General features: G+C 32.6%; 2 protein-coding genes across 2 annotated transcripts; both read left to right on the forward strand.

Annotated features, from left to right (window-relative positions):
* Positions 1–1,823: 1,823 nt before the first annotated feature.
* On the forward strand, positions 1,824–11,807 carry LOC107467465 (tubulin-folding cofactor D). The gene is made up of 17 exons (XM_016086568.3): positions 1,824–2,239; positions 2,907–3,454; positions 4,061–4,163; positions 4,395–4,571; positions 5,357–5,542; positions 5,810–5,926; positions 6,096–6,200; positions 6,822–6,992; positions 7,103–7,318; positions 7,796–7,994; positions 8,210–8,415; positions 8,528–8,752; positions 8,844–9,419; positions 9,504–9,773; positions 10,237–10,281; positions 11,035–11,220; positions 11,318–11,807. Exons 1-17 carry the CDS (start codon positions 2,027–2,029, stop codon positions 11,606–11,608), a joined length of 3,834 nt encoding a protein of 1,277 aa, XP_015942054.1. The 5' UTR covers positions 1,824–2,026; the 3' UTR covers positions 11,609–11,807.
* Positions 11,808–14,778: 2,971 nt separating this feature from the next.
* On the forward strand, positions 14,779–16,279 carry LOC107467385 (uncharacterized). Its single transcript, XM_016086468.3, has 2 exons — positions 14,779–14,933; positions 15,178–16,279. The coding sequence occupies exons 1-2, from the start codon at positions 14,929–14,931 to the stop codon at positions 16,061–16,063; spliced, it is 891 nt and encodes a 296-aa protein (XP_015941954.1). The 5' UTR covers positions 14,779–14,928; the 3' UTR covers positions 16,064–16,279.
* Positions 16,280–19,415: the final 3,136 nt, after the last annotated feature.

Consider the following 19,415-nt stretch of genomic DNA (forward strand, 5'->3'; position numbering starts at 1 on the left):
TTAGAAAGAAAAAAATTTTTACTATCTTAATTTTTTGAATTTCAAAATCAAAAATAAAATAAAATTGATTTAGTTGATTTATATTATAAAAAGTTATACGATTTAATTTTTTGAATTGGATTTGCTAGAAAATCATGAATGAAGCTAACTCCAACTAAGGTTGGAAGTGAGCCGAGCTAGAACAAACTCAAGCTCACCTCACGAAAATTGAGTTTGGCTCACGGCTCGACTTATTAACAATCGAACCTATTTCGTAAGCTCAAATTTGGCTCAATGAAAGCTCACGAGCTAGCTCGAACTCACGAGTTGGCTCAAATACTAGCAGTCAATAATTATAATTTTTTATTTATATCCTACATCAAAATTATATATAAAAATGACTATAAAATTTTAAACAATTAAGAACATTAATATATATGTAAAATTATATATTATTATTTTATATATATTAAATTATTAATACGCATACTCTATATGCATTTAATCTATACTTTTAACATTATATATATAATCGAGCCAGCTCACAAGCTAATGAACTGAGCTTATCCAAGCTCAACCTCGACTCATTTAATTTATGAGCTCAAATCCAAGCTCAAGCTTGGATCACCAGCTCACGAGTTTAGTTTATTGAGCTATTAATAAGTCGAGCTCGAGCGAATTCATGAGCTGACTTGACTCACTTCCAACCCTAACTCCAACTAACTAATTAAAAAATAGATCTGTTATAAAATAAAACAAAAAATAACCACCACTACTTTTATTTTTTAAATTTTAAAATCACAAATAAAAGAGAGTTGGCTTATAGCCTTATACTATAATTGGCTCTTTAAACTTTTTTTTTATTTTAAAATAAAAATAAAATGGAATTAGTTTATATTGTAGTTAATTCCTTAAGCTTTCTCTTTACTAATTTTAAAATTTTAGATATATATGTTAAAAAAATTTTAAACTGTTTTTTTTTAAATAAAATTATTTATTTTTAAAATTTGATAATTTTAGATTTTTTTCCCAAAACTTTTTGTTGTGGCTGAAAATTCGTTAAAAAAATAATTTTTTTTCTAATTTTGTCATATAAAATTTTTAAGTATTTATTTAAATATTTTTATAAAACTTAGACTAAATGCAAATTTATTTATAAAAAACAAATTTATTTGTTATTATTAAAAAAAATAGCGTTTGATTATTTTTATTATATTTACAAATTTTTCTAAACTTACTTTTTTTTAATGAATAATTATAATAAAATTTACTATTAATAATTGAATATTAAATTTTACATGTGGACTGAAACCATACTTTTAACAAATAATATACGAATAAATATTTGAAAATAGAAATAAAAAATATTCTTTATTAATTAGTCGAAAAAATTTGGCCTAGAATCATTTTTCAATTACTAAATGAGATAAAGGGCTTGTTTAGGTGAGTTCATAAAAGAAGATTTTTTTTGAGTTTATAAAAAATCTTATGAAAAAGTAAAAGTAATTTTATGTTTAGATATCTCATATAAATTTTTTTTTTTATTTATCAAGTATGTTTGAGTATAACAATATAAAAGTACTTTTTGTTTATTTATTATATAAAAAATATATTTTTCTAAAAAAAATATTTAAAAAAATGTAAATTACAACTTATCAAAAAAAATATTTTTTATTTTTTTAATAATTTTATTTTTACTACTAAAAATTGACTAAATACGTTAAAAAAAATTTGTTTTTATCAAAATAATATGCCCAAAATTTCAAAGTCTTGATTAGTGGTTTTAGAAAATTTATTCGCAAAAAGAATTTTCCAAGCTGACAAGTTAAACCGGGTACACCCGACCCGCAACATTCTTCAGCTGGAAATGGAACCGAAACAGTGAAACTGAAACCAAACCGCCATATGTTGCAACTCCAAAACTGAAGCTAATTCAATTCTTACGCTGCTTTCTTATCACACAAAAATCGAAACTTCTCTTTATGATCCCGCCAAAAGTATAAACAAGAATCCAACTTACAAAGATAAGTGCATTGTGACAGAGAATATGGAACCGAAGCAAGAGACAGTGAAGAACAATGATGATGGGGTTTCGGAGGATCTGACTCTGAATCAGGACGAAGATGAGTTCGATTCCAAGGAGAGGGTGCTCCACAAGTACTTCCTCCAAGAGTGGAAGCTCCTCAAGTCACTCCTTGACGACACCGTTTCAAATGGCCGTGTCTCTGATCCTTCATCTGTTCACAAATTCAGATCCATTGTACGCTCCTCCAACCCAATTTATTTATTTATCTATTGTTTATATTTTCTGCTAATTTTATTTTTATTTGTTTATTTATATTGTGTGAAGTTAGGATGGTGATTTATGTTCTCGGTTGAAATAAGAGTCACTTGGACACTGTAGCGTTTGTTTTGAGGCACTGGGACAGAGAAGGAGATAGTGAAATTCAATATCATGTTTGTTGGTTCAGATACTAGTACTAAAATTTCTGTCTATGTTTCCAAAATTTTAGTATTTCAGTACTTCCAAATAATGGAGACACATGACTAAAATTCTTAGAGATGAAGACTGAAATTTTAATAAGATTTTATACCTAAAAATACCCTCACTTTAATTAATTAATTCTAATTTTATTCTTTGTGCAAATTAAATTAGAGTTTCATTCTTGTTTTAATTTCTATCTCCTATCTTGTACCAAATAGGATACTGAGATTTATTTCAGCCTCTGTCAGTCTCAGTCTTTTCGTCTCTGTCTCTCCACCAAACGCTACTTAGCAGTTTTCTGTTGCATTCCTTTTGTACTGTTTGAATGTGGATGCTGGGTTGAGTAAAATGTAAAATGATGTGTAAAGTGTTTTACTATCTTTTTTGCATAATGTGTGCTATGCTTAACTGTGAAATTTGTGCATTGTTCCTTTATATGCAGATAGACAAGTATCAAGAGCAGGGCCAACTTATAGAACCTTACCTGGAAAGTATGGTTTCTCCACTGATGAACATTATTCGTTCCAGAACAATTGAACTCGGGGTAGCTTCTGATGAAATTCTTGAAATAATCAAGCCGATATGCATCATTATATATTCACTAGTCACAGTTTGTGGATACAAGGCTGTGATTAAGTTCTTTCCCCATCAAGTTTCGGATTTGGAACTTGCTGTATCTCTATTGGAGAAGTGTCATCTTACAAGTTCTGGAACAGCACTGAGGCAGGAAAGCACAGGAGAGATGGAAGCTAAGTGTGTGATGCTACTATGGCTTTATATACTTGTATTGGTGCCTTTTGACATCTCCACCGTTGACACCAGCATTGCCAACAATGAAAATCTCAATGAATTTGAGCTTGCCCCTCTTGTGTTGAGAATAATAGGGTTCTGTAAGGATTACCTTGCAACTGCTGGTCCCATGCGTACTATGGCTGGACTAGTGCTCTCAAGGCTACTTACTCGGCCAGATATGCCAAAAGCCTTTACAAGGTTTACACGAATATTTTTATAGCTTATTCATTGTTAATTCAGCTTTCTATCTTCATGCTTTGAATATTTGTCTCTTCCAATGATGTGGTATCATACTGCATTAATTCTTTATGGCTCATGTTTACATATGTAAGAAATAAGAAACTAGTGAGTAGCATGTTGAAAATTTAAACTATTTAAGCTGCTAACTTTTATTTCAAACTAGTAGCTTTTAGGTTAGTTAGTGTGCGCATAAAAGCACTCTATGTATCTATCGTTGAGGGAAGAATGTCTCATAAGTGATGAGAGATAGATGAGTAGGCATATTACAGTTAAAATTCACTTTCTCAAGAAGGGCACCAAATTTGTTACATAATGGCAGATTCTTATTAATATCATTAGATCTCGTTATCTATAATTTTCGGTATGCCCTGCTTAGTGGAAAATGACTTGGTGGTGGTCATTATTATTCATTTGTCCCAAGTAATTATGTATTAGGACTTCAGAAATGTTTGGATCTGCATTCATTCTTGCATTTGATGTATAGAACTAGTTGTTTCCGTGATATCATGCGAGAAAATCAATCCTGCTGCTATTTCTGCCAAAACTGACTTTTGACTGTTTCAGCTTTGTTGAGTGGACTCATGAGGTCATGTCTTCTGTAACCGAAGATATACTCCATCATTTCCAATTACTTGGTGCCGTTGAAGCAATGGCTGCTATTTTCAAGGTTCTGCTTTTATTGCTTTTCTGCAAATAGATTCTGCTTCCTTTCAGAACTAAGAATGATGACACATGTCAATGTGTATTGAATGAATGCACCATTTAGCTTCAGGAGATGATCTAGCGTCTCTATCTTCTTCTTTCTTTGGGCATCAAAGAAGTCTTTTCTAAATAAAGTCTTCATAATATTTGATGATTCTAACTGTTATAGCATAAATTGATTAAATTCTCTAAGCAGGCTGGCAGCCGGAATCTCTTATTTAATGTAATCCCCGTTGTTTGGAAGGACACTTCAATATTGTATAAGTCTTCAACTGCAGCTCGAAGCCCTTTACTTCGCAAGTTTATAATGAAGTTAACCCAACGAATTGGGCTCACTGCCCTTCCTCATCGGTTGCCCTCATGGCGATATACGGTTAGGTTTTATGTTATCCATGTCTGATCTGTTATCTTAAAAGTGCAACGACACTCTTTTTTGGGGGATGTGTGTACTTGCAAATGTTCTTATCTATTTTTTGTTTATTTTTTTCTTATGGTTTATATATAAAGCCATAAGAACTAATAGTGATACTTATATGCGCTATCTGGAAATGTGTCTTCTGCTGACAAAACATCAATTGCTCCTCATGCAAGTTAAGAGCTGTACATAGAATTTGAAACAGAAAAGGAATAATGAGATTAGAGCCATTATTGGTGGTGAAAATATGAATAGCACTTAATAAACAATGGTTCAGATTTGTGAAAATTTTAATATTGACAGTGAGTTCATAGAAAAGATTTAATAATGAAATTTCACATTTTTGAAGATTTGTTTTACTAGTATGCTAAATTGTGGACTTTGCAGTGTGCTCAGTTGTTTAAATTACTACTAAAAGTTGAGAGTTATGACCATATCTTATGCCTAGCTACTTTCTGAATTATTATTTGTTCCGCTGCATCAATGGAAATTGTTTTAAATGTCGTCTGTTGTCAGCTTTTTCTCCCGAACTTGAAGGATGACTTGGAAAGTTCTTCTACCTCTTTCTTCACTACAATAGAATATAATGGGCAGCTTAGTACCCCATCTAGTGGGATAATGCTTTGTTGTTGTTGTAGCAGGGTTTTTAACAAACAAAAATGTTATTGTCTTTTCATAAGCAACTGTAGAGCCTTCAGGTCTGTCTATTTTCTTGCTCTGACGACTGTATGCCTGTCATGCAGGGAAGGACTACCAAACTAAATGTTTCTCTGAATACATCCATTTCAATTGATCAGTCCAATATGGCTGCGTATGGCAACTCCTACAAATCAAATGAAGTTATAGATGGGGCAGAAGATGAAGATATGGAGGTTCCAGAAAATGTTGAAGAGATTATTGAGATGTTGCTATCTGGTTTAAGGGATATGGTATGTCTAAAAGGTTAGATTTTTATAGTGAATTTTTGTGTTTCACCTCTGTGCTAAGTTGCTGACATTAGATATATGAAGGATGATGTTATGTCTGGTTACATGTAAATGATGATACATTACAAAGCAAACTGATGTTTGTTGCTTGATTTCTTTGTAAATGGTTTGTATAAATTAGTTGTCTAAGCTATTGAAAGTTGTAATGACTTTGTTGACATTGTCCATTTGTTATAATTCCAATTACTGAAATATTGTTTTCGGTTATAGGATACCATTGTCCGCTGGTCTGCAGCTAAAGGCATTGGGCGTATAACTTCACGATTGACATCATCTCTTTCTGAGGAGGTTTTATCATCTGTTTTGGAGCTATTTTCACCTGGTGAGGTATGGTACTTGACTATAATTTCATATAGGCTCTTGACCTAACAACTATATTTTAATAGCTAAAGTTACATTCCACTGCCTAGGTTTTCATTTGCATTGCAGTATAATTATACTATGCCTAACTATTTTCTGATCCTCTATTATAGCTTACATGCATCACTTTTTTCAGGGTGATGGTTCCTGGCATGGAGGCTGTTTAGCTTTAGCTGAACTTGCTCGTCGAGGCCTTCTCTTGCCTATTAGTCTTCCTAAAGTTGTTCCTGTTGTTGTGAAGGTGATGCTTAAATTTATAGATGTATCCATAGGTTTAGAGATATAAGATTGGGACTTAAAAAGTTATTATAGCAGCTTATAATTGTTTAGTTGGTCAAATTACTTTATTAATGCTGTATCATGACATTAGCCGACATTATCTTGGGGGACAAAGCTTTGTTATCGTTGTTACGTTGCTCCAAGTAAGAATCTAAGGACAATTCTGACACCTTGCAGCAGCTTATTGCAACACAACATATATGATAGGAATGAAATTGTAAAAGATAGAATATAAGAATGGAGTGAATCTTCTACTAATTTAAAGTTTCTTTTCTTACTCTAGGGTACATTGCCCTATCTTTTGATGCCTATGAAGCTTAAGACATCTTCCCTTTCCTTGACAGTATTATAGCTGGTGTTCTCAATTTTCTAGTTGGCCCGATAAATCCTTCCAATCACACTTTTGATTTAACTAGACCCTTTACTACAATGTTAATAATGATAGTTTTCCCTTATTCTTTGCTGTTGTTGCCAAAGATTTGTTTCATTGTTGTTTTCTTCTAAATTTGAACTATGTTGAGCAGTTGTTTGAGATACAACAGCTATGTAATGGTTGAAATTTTAAACAAAATTTTTTAATCAGGCGCTACACTATGATGTTCGGAGAGGTCCACACAGTGTTGGTTCTCATGTACGTGATGCAGCTGCATATGTATGTTGGGCATTTGGGCGTTCATATTATCATGCAGATATGAGGAGCATCTTAGAACACCTTGCCCCACACCTCCTTACAGTGGCATGCTATGACCGTGAGGTCCATTTATCTTTCACGCCCTTCTTGTGACTTGATTTTGTTCTAGAATGGTTGAGATTCATTCCATCATTCCACGTGGACAGAATGTCCTAATCAACCTGTGATCTTAGGTTAACTGCAGAAGAGCAGCAGCAGCTGCTTTTCAGGAGAATGTTGGACGGCAAGGGAATTATCCACATGGCATTGACATAGTGAATACTGCAGATTATTTCTCACTTTCTTCTCGAGTACACTCCTATCTTCATGTTGCCGTCTTCATTGCTCAGTATGAAGGATATCTTCTTCCGTTCGTGGATGACCTGCTGGATAGAAAAATTTGCCACTGGGTATGCTTTACTTCTAGCTCAATTGCTCACATGTTAACCCTAATTGCACTTGCATTCTAGTTTACCTTCCAAGTAATATAAGTTGATACTGATTTCTGCACATTGAATAATAAAATTGTTATAGGGAAATCATACACAGCAAAGCAACATTGGAATCTTCCCAGAATGTGTATGCTTTATGGTTTACTAATATGAAATTAGATTTAATTTTAAAGTAGGGAAAAAAAAATGAAAAAGGAGTTATTTCCCATGTAAAACTCTTCTATTCTATAGATGTGACTACAGAGGATAATAGAACCTTTTAGTTTTGTGCATTATATTTTACCTTCTAAGTAGTATTATTCCTTGAATTTTTGTCACACATGCACACAAATCCTTGCATTATGTCATACTTTGGGGATAAATTTGTTCATATTCTCTCAGTTATTAACAGTTTATGGTTATTCCTTTTACTGTGTTGTTTCAATTTATCTTTAGGATAAAAGCTTGCGAGAACTTGCTGCAGAGGCTCTTTCTTTTCTTGTAAAATATGACCCTCAGTATTTCGCAAACACTGTCATGGAAAAGTTAATTCCTTGGACTCTTTCATCTGATTTGTGCATGCGCCATGGGGCTACTCTAGCAACTGGGGAGCTGGTTCTGGCTTTACATCAATGCAGCTTTGCTCTTCCTTCTGGTTGGTACTTTCTTCTTGTAACTTCTTATTATGCTGTTATTAGTGGTAGTGAAACAGACCTGTTCTATTAAAATAAAAGAATCGGGAAAATAAGAGGAAACTGTATAGAACTCTTAGTACTGAAATATATACAGATATTATGAGTTTAAGGTAATGAGTTTCAAAATTTTATACAATTTTTAGCAGAAATTTGACATTTTTATTGTCATTGACAGATAAGCAAAAAACTCTTGCTGGTGTTGTTCCTGCAATTGAGAAAGCACGGCTTTATCGTGGAAAGGGAGGAGAGATAATGCGTTCAGCTGTTTCTAGATTTATTGAATGTATTTCCATATCTAAAGTAGCTTTATCAGAAAAGATAAAGAGAAGCTTGCTTGATACTCTGAATGAGAATCTAAGACATCCTAATTCTCAGATACAGGTCCTGCCCCTTTGTTACAAGTAATTTGTATGATCGATTTTTTGGGTAATTCCAATATGCCATTTTTGTTGGATGTTATACGTGACTAGAATAATCTTCATATGATTTACAGAATGCCGCTGTTAAAGCCCTTAAACATTTTATCCTGGCGTACTTACTTGCTTCAGATAATAAAGGTACAAGTGATGTGACAGCAAAGTACCTCAATATGCTGACCGATCCAAACGTAGCTGTAAGGAGAGGATCTGCATTGGCAATTGGTGTTTTGCCATATGAGTTATTGGCTGGCCAGTGGAGAAATGTGGTTTTGAAGCTTTGTAGCTGTTGTGCAATTGAGGTGCTTTACACAGTTGCAAATCCTGTTTATTATTTCGTTATACTGTCTTGGCTTCCGGTGCTTATGTTATATAACTTTTTCCTATATGCAGAAAAACCCTGAAGACAGAGATGCTGAAGCACGTGTAAATGCTGTCAGAGGGCTCATATCAATATGTGAAACATTAATTAGTGGAAGAGAAGATGCTGCAACATCTCTTATTGAGAATGATATTTCTCTGTCTGTTCTAATAAAGAATGAGGTGATGATGAGTTTATTTAAAGCTCTTGATGACTATTCTGTTGATAACCGAGGTGATGTTGGTTCTTGGGTTCGTGAGGCTGCGTTAGATGGCCTTGAAAAATGTACATATATGCTTTGTAAGATAGATAAGTCAGCCTCTTTGTCTGGAACATCAGATGGAAAGGAAATTGAATCTTTAGTGCAGCCTTTAAATGATAACTTGCCTAAGAACAACCAAGAGCTTTTATTATTTGATGAAAATCTTGCTACCAGTTTAATCAGAGGAATTTGTAAGCAAGCCGTAGAGAAGATGGATAAGTTGAGAGAAGCAGCTGCAAATGTTCTCCACAGAATTTTGTATAACCAGATTATATATATTCCATATATACCTTTTCGAGAAAAGTTAGAAGAAATCATTCCTAAGGAAGCAGAACCAAAATGGGCCGTAAGTTTATGGATTTTTTATCAGTTCTTGATGTTGGTAGCATTGATTATATTGCTTTTTGGTGAACACACTGTTTTGATGCAGGTCCCTTCCTACTCTTATCCATGCTTTGTTCAGTTACTTCAATTTGGTTGTTATAGCAGAGATGTGCTATCTGGATTGGTTATCTCTATTGGAGGGTTGCAAGATTCTTTGAAGAAGATATCGCTCTCAGCACTATTGGAGTATCTAGAAGGGGTTGAATCTGAAGAACATAATACAAGAATGTCCAGGGAGTACATGCTATCTGTTGACATCCTGTGGGTTCTCCAACAATATGAGAAATGTGATAGAGTTATCATACCATCTTTAAAGGTATTAAGTTACCTTAGTAATACTTAACTAATCTTTCTTCTTAAACTGAAATTTTCTTGATGTTTCTATTTTATAGCTTCTTTTCTTTCTTGGGGGAGGCTAAAATTCCTGATGTGAAAGACAGTTCTTGATTAAAACTGTGTAGTTGATATGCCTTAGGATATAGCATAAAGATTACCCATGATAGCCCAGTACTGAACCATAGGTTGTAGCTGAAGGATCACTGTTCTAAGAATTCCTAGCCATTTATATGTTTCTTGTGTTTAGAGTACCTTTGAGCACACTCCTTATCATCAATACTTCAAAGTATCCTTACTTTTAGCTTATTTCCTTTTGTTGTATATATAAAATAATACTGGTTGCTTGCCTTCTCTGTTATGAGATATGAATTTTTATGCATAAATTGATTTGCTCTAATTACTGCATAAATCTCATGTACTGATGGACTTAATCTGTATTTCAGACCATTGAGACTCTACTCAGCAAAAAGGTATTCCTTAACATGGAGGTTAGTCTATATTTGTTCTCTTTATTTTTCAATTTCCCTGTTAGTAGGTTATCAAAATTTCCATTTACACATGCGATCTATTTCTGCTTTGGCATAATGGTGAAGTATATTTTTGTATTGGTATATTGGCAATATATGTGTGGTCCCACACCACTCAGTGGAAACAAGTGTGAGAAGGAAGGTTGCTGTATTGTCTTTGTACATCAAATATTTTTATCATATAGACGTCTTGTACCGATCTACATTGCAAAATCCCCTCTTGTAACATACTTTTAAGAGCAATAATGTGATTTATTTCTTGTTACATGTTTTCGCATTAATGTTGAAAAGTGAGAAAGCAGAGGTAAAAAGAAAATAGAGTCAACTAATAATCTAATATTATCCCATTGTCTTCTATAGCGAATAAGCCGACTCCACTTAGTGGGACAAGGCTTTGTTGTTGTTGTTTGTTGTTGTCTTCTATAGCGAATAGCTGTATGAGCGATTTCTACTGTTCAAAATAATGAACCGGGGGGAAGGCTTTGGATCTATCTATTGTTTTTATGGTGATGCCACATGACTAAGTACCAAAGTTCAACCAAGTTGATCTAATAGCTTATTGGCACAATAAAGATGAGACTCATAAGAAGAAGGAAAAAAAAAAAAAAGACTTGGTTATAAAAATAACTTGTTCACCTAGTATTTCTCTTGTTTTTATACTCTATATGATGATGTTTGATGATAATTCATTTTATCTATAAAATTTATTTTTAGGCCAACACTCCAACTTTTTGTGCTGGAGTTCTGGATTCTCTTGCAATCGAATTGAAGGGATCCAGAGACTTCTCTAAGTTGTATGCTGGTATTGCAATACTTGGTTATGTAGCTTCAGTACTGGAACCAATCAATATGAGGGCCTTTTCTCAACTTGTTTCTTTTCTTGTGCATCGGTACCCTAAGGTGATTTTCGCTTAAAGGCATATCAGCAGTTACAAACAATGTGCAATCTTGTTTTATGTTTTCTCATTTTTTCCTTCTCTCTTTTGTTGTAAACCAGATTCGAAAAGCAGCAGCTGAACAGGCGTACCTTGTCCTGCTACAAAATGGGAATCTTGTAGCTCAAGACAAGATTGAGAGAGCACTCGAAATCATATGCGACACTTGCTGGGATGGCGACATGGATCGAGCAAAACAGGAAAGAGTAGCATTATGTGAGACCGTAGGTTTGGAGGTGGGGCCAGTTGGTAAGAACACTGATGGAGCATCAAGAAAAACCAGCACTAAGAAGCCCACAAACTTGGATGAGAATGCATCATATTCCTCATTGGTTGAGTCATCTGGCTTCTGATTTACTTATTTATTTTTGGTCCCATCCCAGATTTTCTTTTGTACAATGTAACTTGCTAATGTTGATATGAAATTTTCTTGTCAATTGGTCATTTTTTCCTGTTATATTAAAACGTACTACTCAATGTGTTGTGCATTGTATGTCTTACTGTAAAACTCTACAGAAATGATGATTTCGTTTTGCTCATCTGAGATGTCAACTTCCAAAGCATTTATAAGTAGTTTTTTTTCCCGGTATCTTCCAATCCAGTAGGTTAAAGACTAATTTATTGCAGATCGAAATTCTATTTAACAGCTTGCCGAGTTGTGTTCACTAATGAGTTACTATATACACAAGGCGGAATTCAAACTCTCAACACTTGTTTAAGCGAACTAGTGAAATAACCACTCCATAAATTTAAGTTGGTTGCATTTATAAGTAGTTACCATGCCAAATTGTTATTAGTACTCATGGCCTAAGGTTTATTGAAACTTCCTTACTCGTCATTTTCTATATAATTAAGAAAGTACTAAGGTTTTGTGTGGGTCTCAACGTAATAATTTAGAAATTACAGCCACACATGTTTGAAGGTTTTTGTGTGGGACCTTGTTATGTCCGGTTAAAGTTTTTCTTTTAAGTTAAAGTTTAAGGTTTGCATATACATGTGCCGAATATTTTGCATATATTTAAAGGTAAATTTAGCATTATTTACACCTCTTAAGCAACGTAGAACCTCCGAAACTTGTAAGAAATTTCTCCTTCTCGGATTTATTCATACGAAAGTAGCAATCTTTGTTGTCAAACAAAATCTTCTGCTAGCTGCTACACAATCAAGGCCATGTATATAATATATTCAGGAAAAAGAAAAAGAAAGCCACGTGATTTTTTCAAGAATAATAAATGCCTTTAATGCATTCGAGTGATAATGTTTTGGATTCAGCTACCTAAATTTAACAAATTTAAGGGTCTAAAGGAGTCTCTTTATATGAAAAATGGTAAATTCTTCTAAATTATACTCTAAACATCTTTATTTTTTGTACTATATTATAAATTATCTCCATTAAGAAATTTTAATTTATTGAGTTAACAGACATAAATAGTTAGCATTATTTATATCTACGTAAATTTGAATCCACTGAAATTATAATCCGGGGCCTCTCATTTTACTAATAAAAAACGACGCAGTTTCTTTCACCAAACGAAAATAGAACTCGTTTCAAAAATGTTTTTAAAATATTTATTATATATTATATAAATAATAAATAAATTTAAAACTTTTTAATATAACTAAATTTACGAGTGTCCTAAAAGTATTTATTATCAAAACCCTTATCTCGATAATACTAATTAACATTAGTAATTAATTCAAAAAAAGCATGCATATATATAAAATCATTTTCAAAACGTGTACGCCAAATAATTCGTAATCAATCAAAACAATAGTACTACTATTTAGTATAATAATATAATTTGGTAATTATCTTTGGGATATCTTCTAAGTCTCAAAACGCAACAAGGCTCTAATACCTCCATGTAGAAGATTGAGAATTAGTTGGTCTAACTAAACAGAGTTATGGTGATCTCAAGCTGTAACTTGTTGCTTTTCAGCCTAAGGGCCCGTTCATAAAATAATTAAAAAAAAGATTAAATTATCAAGTGAGAATCTTTTACATAAGATACGATACAACTAGATAGTATGCCAATAGATGACCAAGGGTACCAATTATTTTGGAGGGAAAAAAATGGGAGTGGGGGTGGGGTAGAATCTTTTTTATAAACCTTTTTAATTAGAAATGTTTTAAGATAATTTTAAAAACTAATTTGAAGAATGAGAATCGCCAAATAAATAGGTACTTATAAAATTTCTCAATGACTAAATTGGAAACTCATTTATGTCTCGGATAATTTTTTTTTGTGATTTTCTTTTTTTTTCTTAACTTATATATAGATAATATAGATAGGAGTGGAGTATTCTCTCTTTTTTTAACTTTATTTATTTACCTGATAATTATAGTTTAAACCTTTTGTGATAATTAAAAAAAAATACTACCTTGACTATATTCTTAAGTAGTGTAAATATTATTATTCATCATAATCAATACTATATATCTAGATATTTTAATTTAATACTGGATAATGATATTACCACTCCAATCTCTAATAATATTACTCCACACATGATTTTTTTATATATATATTTACATAAATGTATAAAAAAAAATTATCAAAATAGAAATGATTATTTATTTGAGCTGTCTCCGTATCACCGTAAAATTATACTAATAAAATTATCGGATTATGCTTTTTATATTACATCTTTTAAATGCAATTCTTCTTTATATCTTAATGTTAACTAGGGTGTTGACGATGGATCGATTCATCCGTATATTCGCAGTATTTGTTTAAATCCAATTCGAAATTACGAATATAAATTCAATTTATAAAGCTATTAGATTAGATCTGCATACTAATAAAATCGAATTATAAATTTTATATAGGTATATGTATATCTGGTCTACATATTAATATATATACAAAAATAAATAAATAAATAAATAAATATTTTTTTTATTTTATTTCAACTAATAATTATCATATATGTTATATACATGTATAAAAGAATAAAAAAAGAGATTTTATTAATTTTTTAAAATAAAAATAAACTTTTAAAAAATAGTTTTATATTTTGCGGATATTTCGTAAATGTGCGAATCGGATCGAATCCAAACTAAAAAATCAGTAGATATTAAATCCGATTTAATCTAATAATTTTAGTGTAAATTAAATAGAAATTTTTGCTATATTCAAACCGCGTTAACCCCTCACGTTAACACAAAATGTTTCAGCATCGAACTGTTATTTTCTACAATATATATTTTGGGTAAACCTATTTCAATTTAAAGGTAGAAACTCAGGTGCAATTGACTTTACGTGAAGTTGATAACTAGGAGCTGTTAGATAATTTAATTAATTTAACTAAATTTTCATCTAACTGATTCTCGACTATCAACTTCACGTGAAGTCGACTGCACCTGAGTTTTCTCTCGATTTAAATACTAATGCTTTATAACACAGGGTTTTGAATCATTTATAAAAGGCATGATAATAAGACTACCTATAAACTCATGCCAAGTGGGACTTGTAGCAAAGCCTTCAAAGCAATAATCAAGAGCCAAGCTAAGCCTATATAATATAACATATGGTGTAGTACCTCATTACCAACTCAACTCAACTTTGGTAGCATTCCATTTTAATTTATACGTGTCTATACTTAGCGTAAAATTCCAAATCTTTGCGTCTTGTGATACACGCACACCACCACCAACATCTTCCCTTCCGAAATGGGGTATCACTCCTTTCTCCTTTGGACTCACTCACTTACATTTGTCTCATTATTCCCCTCATTAATTCCTATCTAGCTACTTATTAGCTTCTTTCACATTAACATGTTTATATAAAACATCTCATCTTGTTTACTTTGCATTGATGCATGATTTATGTTTATATTAGGTTATACATTTTGAGAGCATATAGAACAACATCAAGATCCATTTTTTTTTTTCTAACCGAATTTTCTTCCATTATTATAGCACTATGTTGGAGGGACATGAAATCTTGGGGTTTGGATTCTTTGTGATTGGTTTATGGCATCTCTTCAACAACATCAAGATCCATTCTTCTTCCAACTCCTTCAAATCAACCATATGGTTTCCAACCACAAGATTCAGATACTTAGAACTCAACTTCATCATTGCAAGCTGCACAATGTTCATAGCCATGGAGCTATTCATCGCCCCAGATCTCCACCAACCATTTGACAGCGATGGATCCATCCCCGCCAACCACCTCCACAACTTCGAACACTCCCTCATGGCTTCATCTTTCTTGGTCTATGCAGCATTCACCATGTTCTTTGACATGAAATCCATCATCACAAAAGCACAGCATGAACTAACTCATTTTCTTGCATCCATGGCTTTTGCACAACAATTTCTTCTCATTCACTTTCACACCCGAGATCACGCAGGAGTAGAAGGCCAATACCATTACCTTCTACAAATCCTCATTGTTGTTTCTTTAACCACCACAATCATGGGAATAGGGTTTCCAAACAGCTTCATGATGAGTTTTGTGCGATCATTGAGCATAACCTTCCAAGGTTTGTGGCTCATGATAATGGGGTTCTTCCTGTGGACACCAGGGTACCAAGCTAAAGGGTGCTCCCTGCACCCTGAGATGAATACTTACATGGTTCGGTGCAGTGATGATAAGGCACTTCACCGTGCAGTTTCTCTGGTGAACCTTCAGTTCAGTTGGTTGCTTATTTTGGTAACCGTTTTCGCAATGTGTTTCTTTTTGGTTCTGAGTAAAAGGTATGATAACAAAGTTGAATATGTTTCACTAACCAAGGAGGAACAACTTGACCTTGAATCACAATCCGAAAAGAAATGCATCATGATGCAAGTGCAAATCTGAAGCATGTATTTTAATTTGAAAACTCAGATATAGTCGACTTTATGAAAAGTTGATAGCTGAGGGTCGTTAAATGATTTGACTAATTTGACTAAATTTTTATTAACAACTCTCAGTTATCAACTTCACGTTAAGTCAACTACACTTTAGTTTTTTCTATGATACGATATGTATGAATGATGATGAGATATTATTATTATATTCTACGACTTTGGTGTATGTATAATATGCTGCTTCAGTTCTAACTGTATAAGAAGTAGAAGATTTTAAACTTTAAAGTATTAGTCAGTTGTTGGTGTCTCTTGATTTGAATATACTAATAATAACCTTATAATAAATTATAAAAGAAAATTTATAATAATTAATTTTAATATAGCAAAGTTGATAATAAATATAGATTCAGTGAATATACATCTATAGGTTTAATTAATAAGTAGTCTTTTGCATCGGTTGCAAAAATGCATATAATTATACTAGTTCTACGTACGCCTTTAGAAAGAAGAAATTTTCATTGCGCGCTTGTCTTCCAAGGCACTACACAGAATGATCTCATTTTCTTAACCCAATTTTAATGCCATTTCAATTGTTTCATGCATGATGATTGATGAGGAATAATACAATTGTGAAAGTGTACACCACGACTAATTCGTTACAATTTTAAACTTTTTGGTTCGATTTAAGAATTTATTATTAGTCAAATGAATTACTAACGAGGTTTAATTCCTCAATACTTATTTAAGGGGATGAGTCACTCCATGAATCCAAGTGGGTAATTCACATGAGAAGTTTTTTTTTTTAGTTTCCCACGGTATTTCTCAACTCGGCAGGTCAAGGATTAATCCGTCGTGGTACTGAGCTCCATTTAAGAATTTGTCGCTGGCCAATCGGGATTCGAACCCCCGACACTTGCTTAAGCGGACTAGTGAACTAACCACTAGACCAACCTAACTTGGTTATTCACATGAGAAGTTGATTCCCGAAGTTTGTTAGGATTTAGGATTGCAAGAAATGGGCTTAAGACAAGTATTGATGGGTTGGATTTTATTCGGTCTAGGTGTATTCCTTTGTTTTGAAATGGAAAAATCTTAGAATGTCGAACAAAAAACGTAACGAACTTAGATTGTCTATTCTACCCAGAAAAAAAAAAGGAAAATTGTATTGTTCACAAACAAGGATGTGTCAAGGAGCCCTAGCTAAGATTCGAATCTCAGGTGAGACTGGATGTGGTTTAAGAACTTATAGTATCCATGATAGTGTGGATGTGTAAATCATGGGTTTAATGCCTAGGATTGAAATTGTTTAATCTGCTTGACAAAAAAAAAGGATGTTATTGAAGTGTTAGACCAAACTAATAAGCACTAAATTAGCTCAGATTATTTTTGCTAGAAAAAAAAATAATAAAGAGATTTTTTTTATAAATGATTAAAATTGAATAATTTATTTTATTCTTGTTAAATTTTAAAATAAAATTAAATATTTTTCTTTATTTTATGCATATAAAAATAAAAATGGATGAAACTGAGTATTTGAATAATTTTAAAGATAAATAAAAATGAATTATTGTGATGAATATGTTTAAAGAAAATTAATATATCTGTAACATGCATTTTTCCAACTTTAAAAAAAAAACTTAGATGTTTATATTATACGGATAAGAAAAACAAAGAAACAATCTATTTTTGACAAGTTAACACCTAATGATAGCATAATGTGGACTACAATATGGTCTTGAGACCCAAAAATCCAAAACATTTGTTCTTCAACCAAAAGTATTGTATCAGAGACAGATTATCAACAAGCAAAATAAGTAGCCCAAATAATAAAATATGTGTCCTTAAATCCTATAGCTAATATTGTCTCAGCACTAACACTCCCCGAATTTTTTGCCCTAATTACTATCTCTTTTGGACGTCTAAAAGAAAGTTGAGTTTGGAATAAACAGTATTGTTATCACCACGTTTCACACAGAGTTCAACTGCTTACATTAAGCCACTGGTATGCCCTTGTAAGTGGCTTAATGTAAGCAGTTGAACTCTGTGTGAAACATGGTGATAACAATACTGCTGATTCCAAACTCAATTTTCTTTTAGACGTCCAAAAGAGACAGTAATTAGGGCCAAGAATTCGGGGAGTGTTAGTGCTGAGACAATATCAGCTGCAACCAGTGGCACAGTATCTAAGTTGTTCAATTCATTACAACACCAGGGTTGAACCAGTCTTTCAAGAAATGACGCTTCTAAGAATTAGTGTGAAAGTTGTTGCTTAGTTATGTTACCACCTTTTGTTATGTTTGAAGAAGAAGACTTTATGTTGTTTATAATGGTTTCGTTTAGTTTATGTTGAAGAAAATAAACCTTCTTTTGACTTGATTTGGTTTGTGTTGCTATTGAGGCCAAATATTTGTTTGGTTAACATGTTTGAGTTCTCAGGTTTATGTTACCATTTTGATAAATGAACAGACCAATGTCAATGTATTTTTAAGGTTTGCGTTGAAGTAAATATAGCTTCTTTTAACATCACGAATTATCGGTCAAATAGGTCCCCTAAGATACTATTATAAGGCAAATAGGTCCCCCACATGAAAACGGCGCCATTTGCGTTCTCTGTCTAAGTGGGGACGAATTTGTCCTCCCCAAAACGACGTCGTTTTGTCCGTTGTTCCAATACGACGTCGTTTTGTCCAGCGTGGATGGGGACCAAAATGTCTTGGAGGTGACATGTCGCAGTTAACCTGACACGTCACTACTTTAACCGGATCAAACGGTTTTGGGAACGTATCTGGTGGATATTTGAAAACCTCAGGGTCGAAATCTTAGTTAAATTTTGTGGGGGACAAAACTGTTGGATAGTAAATTTTTTGGGGACCTATTTGGGGTATTATTCATAAATTTTGGTTTAGTGTAGCATGTGAAACAACATCATTTTTGATAGATAGATGAGGATAAATTGATCCGTGACTATTGTCTATAGGGATAAATCGATCCTTGACTATTGCTCATAGGAGACAAATTGACCTCCGACAACATGTCACTTAACGAAGACTCAACGTCCACATTAGCAAAACAATAAAGGCCAATTCTATGATGTCTATCAATTGTTGCCTAGCTTTTGACTAACTTACCTTTTGTGGTAAGTTTTGATTTCTTAAAAATAATTTTTTTTATATATTTTAAATTAAATACTAATTTTTAACTTTTTTTTAGTAAATAAACACTACTCTTTAGACACTATAACATTCACCAACATTAAATACCAGTATCATTTTAAAGATTATATCTAATATAAATTTTAATTTTAAATTAGTTCCGTTATTATAAAAACTAAAAAGTAAAAAATATACCCGCATTGGAATTGC

Source organism: Arachis duranensis, chromosome 9 (genome assembly GCF_000817695.3).
Source record: "Arachis duranensis cultivar V14167 chromosome 9, aradu.V14167.gnm2.J7QH, whole genome shotgun sequence".
NCBI lineage: Eukaryota > Viridiplantae > Streptophyta > Magnoliopsida > Fabales > Fabaceae > Arachis > Arachis duranensis.

Excerpts from the sequence above, each read along its gene's own strand:
- LOC107467465 (XM_016086568.3), top strand. The coding sequence starts at position 2,027 with ATGGAACCGAAGCAAGAGACAGTGAAGAACAATGATGATGGGGTTTCG. Across the intron at positions 6,993-7,102 it reads TGGCATGCTATGACCGTGAG|GTTAACTGCAGAAGAGCAGC; the intron begins GTCCATTTATCT and ends CTGTGATCTTAG. Across the intron at positions 7,995-8,209 it reads CAGCTTTGCTCTTCCTTCTG|ATAAGCAAAAAACTCTTGCT; the intron begins GTTGGTACTTTC and ends TGTCATTGACAG.